The sequence below is a fragment of the Oreochromis niloticus genome, linkage group LG5 (genome assembly GCF_001858045.2).
Source record: "Oreochromis niloticus isolate F11D_XX linkage group LG5, O_niloticus_UMD_NMBU, whole genome shotgun sequence".
NCBI classification, from domain to species: domain Eukaryota; kingdom Metazoa; phylum Chordata; class Actinopteri; order Cichliformes; family Cichlidae; genus Oreochromis; species Oreochromis niloticus.
The window spans coordinates 33,352,535-33,368,190 of NC_031970.2; the positions used below are offsets into that span (position 1 = coordinate 33,352,535).

Sequence of the window (15,656 nt, forward strand, 5' to 3'; positions counted from 1 at the left end):
GTAATGGCAAAATTACACAAATAGTTGTAATTTTGGAGAGGTTTGTGTCAAACACGCCTCAGTTCTAAATATATTTTACCCAGGAGACAAAAGATTAATGCCTTTTTTTTCCTGGAGGAGCTCTGCAAAAGGTAGATTTCACTTCTTAACTGGCTGTGTTGCTTTAATTCTTACAACAGTAGAGCTTTTCCACAGGCAGCCTCTGACATTTCTTGCAAAACTTATTCTGTATTCTTTCCTCAGAGTTGCAAGCAAACAGGATAAATCTGTCTCCCTTCGCTGTGCCCTATTTACATTGTGCTTTATTCAACAACCCCTTTAAACCAAATGCCTATCAATTTGGCTGCAAAGTTAAAAAAGCATTTTAATGTGCAGCCCAGAAACAGAGAATTGTAGTTTGTAAAGCCGGTGGTCCTGAAAATCTGTGTTTTGAAGAACGGTAACCTATATTTTTTTAATTGAAAAAATAAAAACAGTAATACATTTGTGTTTCATGTTCCCTAGTGCAACAAGATGTGTCTGCATGCGATGAGCACACAGGTGCAGGATAGACATTGCTAGCAGCTTCAAAGGGTGTTAATGCATATTGGCAGGTTGAGGGTGCAGAAGCCAGGAAATTAGTGTGAACAAAGACTAACAACAAATTCTCCAACACAATCAATATACATTGCTTTGGTGAACAGTATTGTTTAAAGCCAATTTACCTAACGAATCCTGTCCTTTTGGGGAGCTTTTATTATGAATTTCCTTTTGAACAAGCCCAAATTCATACAGCATGTATTGACATGGTCCCCACGGGAAGTTATATTGTTACTACCTTCATAGCCAACATATTTAGGAGAATTTATTATTTTAATTATACCAATTACAATGTTTTTTAAGATCCTTAAACGTTATTGGAAGTGACGGGATGAAGGATGGGCATCACAAAACCCAACAAGGCAATAATACAGAGTAAAATTTGTTTTACCTCGGTTCCATGAAGTGAATTCATTTAAAATAATTCGATTTATTTATTTTAACTTACATTTAAGTTCTTTTGGACCCTAATCAGAAGCAACATCATAGAGATAGTAGCTGGACCCCTGGAGTTTATCAGAGTAAGCAGATGGTTGATGGAGATGTTGGCTGAGACACTGAGACAACATTAGGTGGAGGAGAGGGGGGGATAACAGACAGCCTGGAAGCCAGAAAATTAACAGAAAAGAATGATAAAAAAAACAAAACAGGTGCTACAATAGGTGCTGATTGGTTTGGAGGATGTGTGCAGGCAAGAAAGTAACAGGAAATTTTGAGTGATGTAAATGTTACATCATGGGAAAACAAAGGTGACAAATAAAATTTTGCATTACAAATCGCACAAAGATAAATGGAGATGAAGGATGAGAAAGCAGATATAGCTTATTCCTTACTAAATATACAACTTCATGATGTAAATAAATGTGAAAGAAATGTTTCTATCTTTAGCTGGACATCGCTTGTCATAGCCATAGTAATGAGCTTACATCAAGAAAAATGCTCTTTATGATTTTGAAAGGAACAGCCATCTATTCACGTAGACCTCCTCACTTTTCAGATTTGTTGCGTTCCCCTTTGCTCCCATCATTGTTACTATGGCTACGTAACGGCACACACACAGAAAACAGTGTTAGTTAGAAAAAAAAACTGCCTTTTGTAGTAATTGTACTAAGTGTTAGTGCCCATCAGCGTCTTTTATTATAAGTAACAATGATACGCATGTGTATGCATACAGACGTTTCCTGAACAATGAAACTCTTTTAATATAGAGGCTGTAAACAGCGATCTTTACAATACAGTGCTAAATACTGAATATGATGTTATTTTAACATTATCAGATAGAAGATCTTTCAAGTGTATTCAGTGTGAGAGGGCTGCACAGTTATCAAAACAGCTCAAAATAGTTTCAGATTGGGTGTAACTTAGAGAAACAAAGTGATTTGTGCAGCAAAAGTCTTTAGTGACTTAAGCTAGCATAAGTAGTGACAGTGTTTTCATTCATAAATCTCGACCACCACCACCACTCCTTCACCAGCACCACCACCAGCACCACCACCACTTTACTGCAGCTTGAATCTTGCTGACACTCTCCAAACGTTCCAGTTTTAATTCTCACTCCGGAGAGATATTGTCTCTGTTGAGGGAAAAGCACACAACTGTGAAATTCTTCAGCGTTTTCCAGCGTTTCAGCATTTTCTGTCTTTTGCTCCGGCACTGGGGTTTTTTGAGCATGAAAGCTGTGCGGCTTCAAAGAAGAACAATACTATGAAAAGTTTTAGCTGTGGCTTTGCTTTTAAACTGACTTGAAAGTAGATGTCACGAGTGTCGCTGGAGATACGGAAATACATACACAAGCACGCGCACACACACTGAACTGAAAACTAGATGCTTTGGTTTTTTCTGCTGCTCAACTTCCATGAAATTTGAACCAGGAGTTTACTGTGAACTTTAGACACGCAGTGAAAGATTTGGGTTTACTTGATAAACTATAACATAGTTCATAATTAATATGTATTATGTTCTTTCAGTTGTACGTTCCTGCATGTAGTTCCAAACCTTGTGAAATGAGTATGCTGAGTGGGGAAAGGCTACTTGCTAACAAAAACTTTACTTTCAACTCATCTCACCTATTCCTTCTTCTACAGATTGGAAAACCAGAAAGGTGCAAATCGGATTCCATACATTTGTGATTGGATGTGAGACTACTTTGACCCTACAAAATTGAAGATGATGTTGCTATGGAAACTGCTGCTGCTGCAGTCACTTATGGGGTGCCTTGCAGGTAAAGTATCTTATTAAGAACTTTTGATGCATGCCAAAGCTGCCTTTGTGAAGTCTGAGTCTTATTCATATGTATTTGGGGCAAGCACCAGTATGAAAGCTGTAGTTTAGAAAGGAATAGCTTCAAGTAGATTAGCCATAAGCAAACATAATTTCTCTCACAGATCTAAAATAATATGTCTGTAGAATCCATTCAATGAGGACATTATTTTCAAGGTAAGCCCTGGTCCGCTAAAGACCTCCAATCACTGGCAATATTGCGTTTCAGCCTTTTCTCAGTATTGTATCTGGCACTCACAAAAGGTTAGCAATATCACGCTGAATTTGAATGAGTGGAGTGCACCGCATTAAAGTGGAAATGAAAATGTTCAGTTTAACTTAGCTTCACAGATCACAAAGAAGGGTGAAATTTATCAAGAGTGTAAAACGACCACAAATCTAAAGTTTTGCTAAACCCGAGACAGCCAATATAAAAACATGTCAAGACGAAAAAATAAAGAAGCCATGCAGTGAGGAATATATGATGTCAGCATAAGGCTTCCTAAATCTGTTTGATTATATCAGACCTCAGAATTTAATTATTGAATATTGTCACTAAATTGCATAATTAATATAACTATATGCAAAAAAACAGACAGATAAACAAACATGAAGAACATTTTGACAATAATATTTAGCTGATAAATTCAAATAAAAAAAAAAAAACTAACAAAGAGGTGGGAGAAACACCCTTCAACCATGGTACAGTATGAGTGTTGATGTTGCATAGTTTGTCCACCAGTGGACAAACTGGTGTTTGTGTTTGGAACACTACAAACACACAATAACACAATAAGGTTTACACTGCTAGTTGTGGAGCATCTGTTCTATGATATCTGTTTTTGTAAAGGAAACATTTACTAACAGGTTTCTATTTTATTTCTTTATGAAATGAGATGTGAGCAGGATATTGCTTTTCCCAAACGCATAATTGTTCGTTTTCCAATAGTAAAAAAAAAAAGTCGAGTGTGAGATCTGTTTCAGTTAGCCTCCTATGATCTAATTTACTTTGTCAAGTATTACAGAGTTACCCGGATTAATCTGAGAGCATGAAATTGATCTAACATTTTACAGTAATTCACCACTCAATCACGAATTCAGTGAACAAGTGAATTAATCACTCAACACATATATATATAAAAAATACTTGAAATGTTGTAGCACCAGTAATTATTTTGTAAAAGAAGTGCTGTAAAAGAATATTGAAATTAGGTTAATTTCTCATGTTGACATGTAAAAGAGGCTATGAGGAAATCCTTCCTCGGTACTTTCAGATGTCCATCACTCATTTAGAATGCACTAAAGTTGAGTTATAGCTTCATTACACCGTGGTGCCCATTTCACCTAGAGGCTCTCTGGCATTGATCACATTTTGATGGAGGACTTTAATTTGTCTCCTTTACAAATAGCAGGGGTCACCAGAGAGCACCAGAGGAATCACTCAGAGTGTTTAATCAACAGGTATTACAGGAATAAAGATGAAGAAAAGGCCCCAGTGATGAGGTCTGTGCTCTGTGAAACTCGCCTTCTCATTACTCAACACACATTAAGCCTGTTGTGAACTCCTTACCTTACACATGTGATTATCAGATTTGTTTAAAGGAACCTTGAGCTACATTGCATTTGCCCTTGCAGGGCTAACGCGTGTCACTGCTCATCTTATTGTAGGTCTAACAATCCCACATGATCTCGCTGCAGACAGCTGGTGATTACTGGTCAGTGTGCAGGAGAATCCTCGTGGAGCTCATACCTCAAGGGCGCCCACATAACGTTATTTTGTTATGCACTTACAAGAATCAAATTTTCCCCATGAATCCCATCATAAAGTCCCACATGTGTTCCACAGGTCCTGTTAACTGTACTGTCCTAACAGTTATAGTCTCATATAGCAGAAACATAAGATAAGATGTATCTCTGTCTACCTGTGGACAAAGATACTAGACTGACAGAATAATCTTGTGTTCGTTGACATAAGTACCAGCACATAGTTGTACTAGACCAAATTCCACTCATCACTGCATCATTTTTACTTTCTTTGTGTCAAACCTAAAGTGTGTCATGTGGTTAATGGACTAACCTTCCATATGAAGAACTCTGACATTGTCTTTTTTTCTATTTCTTTTTTTCGCAATAATTTGTCTGCATCTGCAGACTTATAATTAGTGTCACTAACTAAACAAAGCTAGTGGGACTTCAGCATCCATCACTGCAGTTGCACAATGATTAACAGAATTAGCTGATATTACAGACTTTCCGAGCATGGTTAAACAAGTTGACGCCACACAACCAACCTATGAACTTTTTTTGTCAAGCCTGTTTTTAGCACATATTGATGTAAACTGTGCGTTATAGAGCTATTCAACATTTAAATGTATTTCTCTGAGATACTGAGCAGTAATTCTAGGTCTGCATGAAAACTGTAGGGGTGTTACAACAGCTCAATTTTTCTAGCTTTTTGAAACAGAAAAAAACAGTGCACTCCTCTCTACATATGATTATTTGTCCTGTATTCAGATAATTTTGTTTGCATATTGTCTCAGTGGTTAGCACTGTTGCCTCGCAGCAGAACATGAGGCAGAACATGCAAACTCCACAGAGAAATGCCCAGGCAGGTAGTTTCAAACTCAAACACACACATTCATGTTAGGTTAACTGATGCCTCTAAATTGGCCATGAATGGGAGGTAAACTAAGTGCTTCAAGTGCAGAGAATAAAGCGTGCTAGGATCAGATGTAGCTTATAGCCTACAGTGCTTCAAGTGGTCAGTAGGACTAGAAAAGTGCTATATAGCTGCCAGTCCATTTGCATTCTGTAAGATCTCAGTTGAAGCTTTGCACCATGGGAGAAGCAGTGTTAATGGGGTCCTAGGCTTCAAAACTGTAGAGTGGGCCGTGGCGTGTAAGGACAAAAAACCCTCAGAGAATAGCCGTGAAAGAAGCACCCGGTGACTAAAACTGGTTTATCTTCTTTCCAAAATTCTCAAAAACTGAGACATTTGCTTTAAACAATCTTTCAGGGATACGCCAAGGAAGACCCCTGAGCAGTTAATATGTTTCCAGCTGTGCTGAAAAGCCTCAGAAAGCATTTTTTTTAGAAGCCAAACCTTGGACACAGCAACTCTCCTGGTTATCATTTTGGAACAAAACTCATGGAGGACAAGACTGATCTGATCTAAACATATGCCGACCTAAAGATGCTGGCTTTCATGTGCTGCAGAGTGGATTTGTGAATAGAGAGAAACTCGTGGAGACTTGAGGAAAGAAATTATAAAGATGTTTATTGCAGCTTTAGGTACACTCCTCAGCCTGGGGAGTTACAAGTAGATTTGTTTTTCATGCACAAATGGATAAAAAGCTTGATAATAAGACACGCTATGTGCCAGTCGAAACTAAAAATCCAATTACGTTTTAAAATTAGTCACCTGCCTGTACGATGCAATAGCAGACAGCAGACTGGGTATTGTTTTTATTCGTGCATAATGCTCCAGTGTTTTCTATCACATTTGTCCCATTATCACCATTGGTCATTGTCACATTTTGCTCTCCACTTCTGTTGTAGATATTTAGGAAATGCAGCACAGCAGTGAGAAAAATGCAGTTCAGGAAGGGTAAAGCAAACTTTCCAGAAATGTAATAAAAAAAGAACACATTCCTGGCGAATGAGGCTGAACACATAACATGGACTGGAGAAGGTGTAGTTTCACCACACTGGAACAAATTCTTCTCCTAATAATATTTTCTATGACTGATAAAAATTCTCAGCGGACAGAAGGCATTATGCAAATCTGTTTTTGTAAGTTAGTAATGCCACCAAACACAGTCGTGCAGTAAAGTTATGTTACTGCAGGAGTTTGCGCTCAGCTGCTAATGCAGAAAATTTAGAAATATGCCTTAATGCGCAGTCCTCATTTTCTGCAAAGTCTTTTTCACAATGCTGGATTTTCAGATGGCCTCAGATGTTGAGCACACATTAGACATTAGTATTGGATTTGTGTTTATTTATCAAAGAGAATATCAAGAGGATTCACTTCTCTTTGATTCTGCCATAAATCAAAGTGATTTAGTTATTTTTCACTTTGAAATTTCTGACTGTCAGTCCCGTCTTCTACCTTAACTATGGGATGTATACACTTGCTGGACATTTTATTAGGTATACATGTTCAGCTGCTCATTAAGGTAAATCTTGTCATCGATATTTTGTTGATATCAGAAGTCACGGCAGCGTCATGGTCCGGGTGTGCGGCTGGAATTTTCCATCAGGCTCCTGAGTCTACCTGGTATCCGCCCCTGGGCAGGGCCAGCTTATCCTCCGCAGTTCCGCATACCTGGAGCTGATTGTAGGCATTCAAGCCAGAGTGATTTAAGCCTCAGCCTTCAGCACCAGTTCATCATCAACTCACTTCCTGGACTCACCTTGACTTAAACCTCAAGCTTAAACTTCTCTCTTGGACTCCGGATACCTGGAAATCACTCTGTGCCTCACCTGCCACCGCACACCATCAGGAACCTTTAGATCTCAGCCTATTCATATTCAGCTCACTCCGGATTCATGTCACCCCTTCCACACCGCTTAGTCTCTCCAGCTGCAAGTTAGAAAAGTTATACAACATACTCACCATCTACAGAGCTCTTCTCCACGACCTCCCTAACTCAGTTGTCCTCTCTCCTCAGTGTGACTGCTTAACTGCCACGTTCCAGTCTGCATCGCTGGCCCAATTCCTCCCTCTCAATCCACATCCACCACATTAACTAGGCCTCACCACTTCACGTTCTATGATTTGTTGTCTTTGTCCTTATCACGCTTTGAATTTTTGAGTTTAACAAATAAACACTGTAAACCGTTCCACTGTCTCTGTTCTGGGTTCCTGCACTTGAGTCCAGTTCTTGTACCGACCTCTCGGTCTTGTAACAGGCAGAATGGATAGATTGTTTGACGCTGGTAGCAAGGCAACTATGCATTACAAAGGTATGCAGAAGAACATCTCTGAACACAAAACACATTGAACCTTGAAGCAGATGGACTACAGCAGCAGATGACCACACTGTGTGCCCCTCCTGTCAGCTACAAACAGGAAATTGAGGTTAAGTTTGCACAGGCTCATTTTCTTGAAACCTCAACTCCAACTGAGCATCGTCTAAAGGCTGCAGCCTATCTGCATATTGTAGCTGACCATGTCTATGCCCTTTCTGACCAGTGCATCCATCTTCATGGTTTCATCCTGATTTAAACAGGATGAAACCATGTCACAATATTTAAATAATCTTAGACTGGTTTCTTGAACAAGACAGTGACTTCACTGCACTCAAATGACCTCCATCACCAGATCCCAATCCAACAGATCTCAAACTGTTAGAGTTTGGTGGAGATTCGCATTCATGAAAGGGCAGCCAACAAATCTGCAGCACATGGTCAGATGTGGCCATCTTCCTGCTGTACTCATGGATCTTTGTTGTTTCATCCTGGATTGTAGTTCTGACACTCAGTAGTCCTCAGCCTCTTTCCTTCCAATTAGCATACAGCGTCAGGGTGCTGGACCTGGGACGAAACCCTCGATGCATGGTAAAGAGCTTTGTCTTGAATAGGTGACTATTATTGGGCTTATCTTCAGACTCAAAAACAGGGGTTTATATTTGTTAAACATCTTTTTTCCTGTTATTTTATAGAAGCATGTTTATGTCCTGTCATGTAAGGCTGTATGAATAATCTAAACATAGTAGTGGTATTATTCTATTAGCAAGTCTGTGCTGTAAACGCCTGATACACTGCATCTTATTAACACACTGGTAAAGCAAACTGTTGTTGCACTGGGTGGCTTTTTGTTTTTTTAAATTATAAACTTGGGCGCTGTGTTTTTGTTTATTTATTCTGAGAAACATACAGTGCAGTAAATGTTCACCAGAGAGCCAAGTGTGGCTAATCCGTGGATTAAAATAGTCCCCACTAAATGCACTATTTATTCCTGTTTGATTAATGTTTGCTAAAAGCTGTAGTCCACAGTTGGTTGGGGACATTTTTTTCTCCAAGTGAAATTTAATATTTGTGACATAGCTGATTGTACAAATTTACAACTAATGGGACTGAAAAGTGTGTGTGTGTGTATCTGATAGTGGGACTTATTATTCAGACGTTTTGTTAATATTAAAATGACATGGCCTTTGCAAATAAAAGCATGAAATGGGGGATTTTAAATTTGATTGCAACACTCTCTTTGTTTGCTTTAGAGTGATTGAAGAAGTGGGTTTGGCAAAGAACTGGATGTTATAAAACCTGAAGTATTTTATCTTTAAACTCCAAGAAGCCAATAACCGAATGCAGCTTTGCTTTTCTGTTGTTGGCCAACTTATTAAATCCACTGTGATAATGTGGAGCTTGTGTAAATGGAACAGGGATTGTGAAGGGCTGTTACGATAGGAGGGTGTGTTTGATGTATGTACACGTTGTTGGCTGTTCAGCTTGTTTTTCTCTGTTCGTCCCTGTTAGCGTCTGATTTCTCCCCACCATAGTCCTGCTGCGCCGTGCATCCAGAATCTTAATTCTCTATTCGTTGCCCCAGCTTATTCTACCATGATGATAGCAGCAAGGGCCCTTTACTTCTGCTCATGCACTCTTGCACATTTTTCATCGAGCTGCTTTTTTTGTGCATGTGTGATTTTGGGGTCCTGTTTCAGAACCACTTGATTTCTTCACCCTGAGAGTCGCTGCAGAGCAGATTAAAGGGACTGTCTTTCCAAGCAGGCTCAGTATTTTACACAGAACGACACACATACCAATACATGCACACCCTTACGCATTTTGGACACAAGCTTATTTTTGCTTTGTGAGTGAAAGAGGCTTGTTTCCAGATACCTTTTTTCTTTTTTTTTCTTTTTAAATGGGCACAATGTTGTAAAATGCAAATATGGGCCCAATGAATGAAAAGCAAGAAATGTTTTCCTACAACAAAAGGATTCTGAGAAGGAAAGACAGCAAAAAAGTGGAAGTAAATTGACACAGAAATAGCACCGGGAAGCTCCGGCTGATGCTCCGGCGTACCAAACCATAACAAAACGTTTTCGGCTTTGAGTACTCAGTTTCCGAGTTTTCACAACCTCACCTTAATGGAGCAGTTCAACAGTGTGGAAAATAAAGTAATGTGAAAAACAAAACATATCCTATTATAATTCTAAGGTTGTGCCTATCACAATAGAAAATCACCTGTTTCTTAGCAGGTACTAAAATGTTTAAAATTCAGAATTCATACTGCCTTTGATGAACAACAAATGACATATTACAAGGTGTCATTCATTTAACAGAAACTAAGCCAACAAATGCAATGCATGTGCTCCATGGTTCAATAAGTTTTAAAAAACATCTGTAACTGTTTTCTGTACGACTCTGTCTTGTGTGTTTTCACTATGATGGACTTGTTGCTTGGAAATGACCCCAAAACTCTTCCCAGACTAATACGTGACAACAGAAACTTCTTTAAGATCATGGCTCACTGCCGGAACAGCATGATTGACCATCTTTTATAGAGGTGCTCACACTTGCTGATGATCAGTTAATCAAGTGCGTTTGATTAGCAGCACCAGGCTGCTCCTTACACTCATAATTCCAACGGAAGCAGCAACGGTGTGTTTACTTTTTTTACACGCTGCTTCTGCATTTTGTCTTAGTGCTTGTTAAATAACTAATGATGCAGTGTCATATGTCCTGTACTACTGTTCATCCTAGCTTCCATTTACATTTTAAAACCTGGAAAGGAACAGATGATTTTTGTTATGGTTTTACATGTAAAACCTTAGAAATATAAGAGGCTGTACTTTCCTTTCTGCGGGACTCAATGCTTATTAGCTTAGTTGCTGAAAATCTCACTCAGATTGGGTTCAAATGTACCCTTTTATTTCCTGTTGTAAAAAGTTGTGAGACCCGTTTCAGTATTGCCATCATATGATGGTTGAGTATTGCCAATGGAGACCTTGTGTGTATTTCTAATGTGGCAGCAACTTTGACAAACCAGCAGTATTTGACTTCAAACTCAAAGAGTTCTGGCATCTTCTAAATGTACTCTGCAATAATAACTTGTGACAGTCAGCGACTGAGACAAAGCAAAATTGCATCACTGAAGGAGTATGAGCTCAGTAAACATTTTCCTGATTAGTTTATGGTCTCAATTCAATCACTACTTTCAAATAATATTTGTATATCATGGCCCACATTAGTGTTCAGAGGGACATAAAGCAGGATATGCTTTACTGTGTTTCCTGTGAGCTCGCAATAGATCTCAGTCAGATCCACCCTCACTGGTGATGTCTGCAGCCAAAATATTCAGTTTGAGGCAGTCGTCTACAGTATGAGTTTAAAAGTTGCAAGTGCTTGATGTCATAGTGAACACGTCCATCTTTTACGTACAGTCTGCAATTATAAGACTTTTGTTTGGTCTCAACTATTCATAGACGGTGCACGTCACCCACATCTTATTCAGTCGGTCGGTGTTAACCATGAAAGAAACACAGCACTGTTGTCACCACTGAGGCTTGCAGACTTTAGATTCATGGTGTCAAAGCAAAACAAGACAAGACAGAAGTGAGCTGAAGGAAGCATCCCACGCAGCCTGTCACACATCCAGTTCTGCTGACCATCTTCATGGATTAATTGGATTTACTTGTGACAAAGACATGTACAGTAGATGCACTGAACCAAATGCACAGCATTAACTGTGCAATTGCATCACACACATCCAAAGAAGTGAATGATTTCTTCATTTCATATTTTAATTTTTTATTAATTTATCTTATTTTGCAGGCCGATTGCATCTCTTCAATTTCTTTATCGTTGAAAATTTTTTAAAAATGTAAAGAATTACAAGTAATTACAGTATTTTTGAAACAGTCACTCATGAAAGACAGTATAAGTTTATTCATTCATATATATATATAAAAGATCTGAAAAGGAGCCAGATGACACAGCAGCTGAGAACAGTAAAGGTTTTGTCCCTTTTGAGGTAAATTTCCTTAAAAAGAAAAAGAATGTAGTTTTAATTTGAAGGAGTAAACAATCCTATTTAAAGATCACAATTACTGTGTGAATCAGAATGTTTAGTCTGTGCATATTTACTAGAAATCCAAGTACACCATCAACTTACAGACTCCTATATTCTCATAGTAATTAACCACCCTATATGTTATGGTATAGTGCAATTTTGAAAATGTCTGGCCTTTTGGTTTATTATCAGCGGCCCGATGAGGACATCCTATGAAACATTTGTGCAGTGCCAGTGCATCTTGGAGAATTTGCCACAGTTTGTTTGTGGATTTGTGCCGTCTAAGTGGCTTCTGTCTCTTCATGTAATCCCAGACTGAATCCATGATGTTGACTTCAGTAGCCTATGGGGTCTTTGCCATCTGCTGCAGGACTCCTTTAGTGCCTGATGACTCCAATGGTGGCTTTGAGTCACAGACTACTGTACTAAGACTGCACACAGGGTGAAATAAAATCCAGTCCACTCAATGAAAGCTGTTTATTTCTGTTAGTAAATGACCGTCAGGTTAGAGTGAACATGCAAATCATGTAACTGATTAAAAACAAAAACACTTTATGTGTGAGGACTGTAATGTTTGCTTCCTTTGTATCCGAGAAACACGATCTACATTACATTATAGGGGAAATATTTTCAACAGAAATGAGGAATGACCTCAGAAGCTGACAAGACATTGCTGTTTCCAACACGTCTGGCTATCTAAAGGACAACCTGTTGTGAATTCTTTTGGGTAGTTGGCCCGCTAATTCACTGTCATGGCTTTCTTTTCAGCTAAAAGCATGCCTGGCATCTCTAATCAGCAGCACAGGACTCATGTGTTGGCCTTGATACAGCTCCCCGGTGTATCCTTGTACTTCAGCTGACCCTTTTTAGCCACTGCAGTAGATTTTCTCCAACTCAAAATGATAAAGTGATAAAGTTACCTTTTCTGCTTTGCCTAATTTTGGCTTAAACACTGAACATTTTGATGAGGTATGCTCTTAGACAGTGGCCTGGAAAAAAAAAATCCCCGCAGCATACGGCAGACAGAATGTAGTCGTAACCACAAGTGACACATTTGTTTTTTATATTCTTTATTTCATCTATTATTCACCACTGTACTGTCTGCACATTAATGTGTATGGCAAACAATGCTTTTGTTACCCTCTTGTAATCAACAATATAGTGAGCTACTGTTTTCTTCCTCTATCAGATGTCTTTGTTATGCCTGTGGGTTTCACAAAATGTAGAAAGCCTGTAAGACAACAATGTGTCACCTCAATTTATAACTTTTGGCATCACGACCTTTGGAGAAAGCTGTCTGAGGACATTTGGGTGGATGATCGTTCTAATTTAAGCTTCAAAACTCTTGCCTTCTATACAATGTGCTTTACTTCCTGACCCTACTTTTTCATTAATTTTAGGTTGTTTTCACTACTGTTTGTTACTGTTATATCAATTTTAATATAAGCACCAAAAAACAGTACGTGAGGAAATCTTATCTAGCATCTTGATAGGATCATTAACACATCTTGAAGACAGTTTTCTCATGCAGTGATCACAGTGGGCTGCTAATCATACTTGCATTGCTAGCTTTACTTCTAGAATAAAAAGGTCATCCAAGCGAGGAGCAGACATATCATCTGTCTTCCAGCCCACAGAGTTAGGAAATCTAAAACTAAATTTGTCAGCTAAGTGGAAACAGGTCTGAAGTTTGCTCTTCTCTGGTCTCTTCTATTAAGGTTTTACATTTTTTACAAATTTTAAGTTTTTCATTAAAATTATTCCTAGTGTTTTATTATTGGGTTGATCGGGAAATTACATCATACTGAGGTAAGAAGAACAACTATTTTCTCATCATTCACGTCTATTGTCATGTTATGTCAAGTGTAATACAATAGTTTTCCAGCTTGTGTAATTTTGCACTGCACTCATTTGTCCTTCACCCTGTGAAGTGGTCCAAGTTGTTCATCTAGCCTAGTATTAGTGCTAAGCTAGCGTTAGTGCTCTTTCGATGACATCTGTTTCTCACCTTGAAAATTGACACACACCCTCAAATTCTCCCTTCTGTGTTTATTTAATTAGAAGTTAAAATAAGATTGTTTTTGTGCGTGTATTGTTATAGTGAAGGTTGTTCAACAAACCTCAGCCAGGATCATAATCTATTGTACGCAATCAAACCACATCATAACCTCTGATATACTTTCCTCTTCTGGCAAACCTGTGCCCGCTTGTTTTTTTTTGTCTAGCAGACGTCAGAAATGTAAACATCACATATACTCCCAGCTAATTCACTCATTTTCATGCTGCATGGATAATACATGGATATCCAACATATAATAAACCATACATGTACCCACAGAAATGTTTACATTTTATCCCGTTTACAATATTTTGTTTCACTCAAGAAAAAAATATTAGTTGTTCAGCTGTTCAGGCATTAAATGTTAAGAATCAGATATAATTATACAAAGGTGTGAACAAATAGATGATCTGGGCAGATCATATCTACATTAGTTACAATAAATGATTCACAGAGTCAGCCTCGTTAATATTTCATATGTAAAGATAACTGCCTCAAGCTAACTGCTGATGTGAATAACAGTGATAATCTAACAAAGCTTCCTCTGTGTTATACCTCGGTAAATGTTTATTTGAACATTATATTTATCTGAATCCACAATGAAGAGGATGATATAATGGTAGGGGCCTATATATCTTTTATTTTTTTCCACCTGAGGATTGATTGCTAAGTACTCTGTGATGTATACCCATACTCACAATCTCTCTAGGGAACAGCCCACTATGATCAAATTTGTCCATGCTGTTAGCCATTAAGCTGCTGCTTTGCCCGAGAGTAGCTGCTGAGGTTGGTGTGAATGTGTTTTTGTGGTTGTGTGTGCAGACTGAATCAGTCAATCGTCTTACCTCCACTGAAGTGAAAGAGTATCTACCGATATACATCTTCTATCTGTGATATTCAGTGCATCGCGAGCTTTGTTTTACAGCGCCCATGGAGAATATTGTAGCTGGAATCGCAACAAAATAAATACTAGGCAGTCTTCTGTACTTCCAGTCCACCGAAAGAAAAGAAAGACACAAGAGACAGTTTATGAAAAGCACTTCGAATAGCAAATCAAATAATAACAAACATGTTGCTAAGAAGGATTTAAAATCTTACAGATTTGGTTTTATGTACTGAAGTTTAAAAAAACCCCAATAATAACAATAACTCTATTTATAAAGTGCTTTCAAAAAAGTGCTGAACAGCAATTAGAAGGTAAAAAAGATTACAAAAAAAAATAAAAGCAATACAGTTTTAAAACTGCTAAAACAAGAGGGAACAGCAATAAGAACTAGTAAAAACTTTAGGCTTAGAATTAAGACACGTAGGATTGGTTGAACAAGTGGGTCTTTACCTTAGCTCCACAGAGTATGCCTGAGGGAGGTTGTTCCACAAAGATGGGGCACGAAAAGAAGAAGCACGCTCCCCAATAGCTTTTCTGCTGGCTTTAGAAACTTTTAGAAGGCCAGTATCGTGAGTTTGGTGAGCACAGGATGGAACATAGAGGTGCAAACGGTCAGAGAGATGTGAAGGCGCCAAACCATTCAAAGTCAAAACAGTTCAAAACAGGACCTTGAAATCTGCTCCAACCTGACAAGGCAACCAGAGAAGACATTTCAGTTCTGGAGTTTTGGTAAAAATGCAAGCAGCTGCATTTTGTACCATCTGTAAACCTCTAAAACCTTTCTTCGGTGACCCGGAAAAAACAGTGTTACAATAATCAGTGCGTGAAGACACAAATGCATGGACAAGAAC

At 38.4% G+C, this 15,656-nt stretch overlaps 1 protein-coding gene across 3 annotated transcripts in view; it reads left to right on the top strand.

The window, feature by feature from the left end:
* Window positions 1–15,656, top strand: part of cntn4 (contactin 4) — a 194,323-nt gene that overhangs the window by 17,268 nt on the left and 161,399 nt on the right. For all 3 annotated transcript variants that reach the window (XM_025907489.1, XM_005450133.4, XM_005450135.4), the window contains one exon: window positions 2,664–2,800. In XM_025907489.1, coding sequence (XP_025763274.1) covers window positions 2,746–2,800 — 55 coding nt within the window. In that variant the 5' untranslated portion in view covers window positions 2,664–2,745. The remainder of the gene's footprint in view (window positions 1–2,663; window positions 2,801–15,656) is intronic.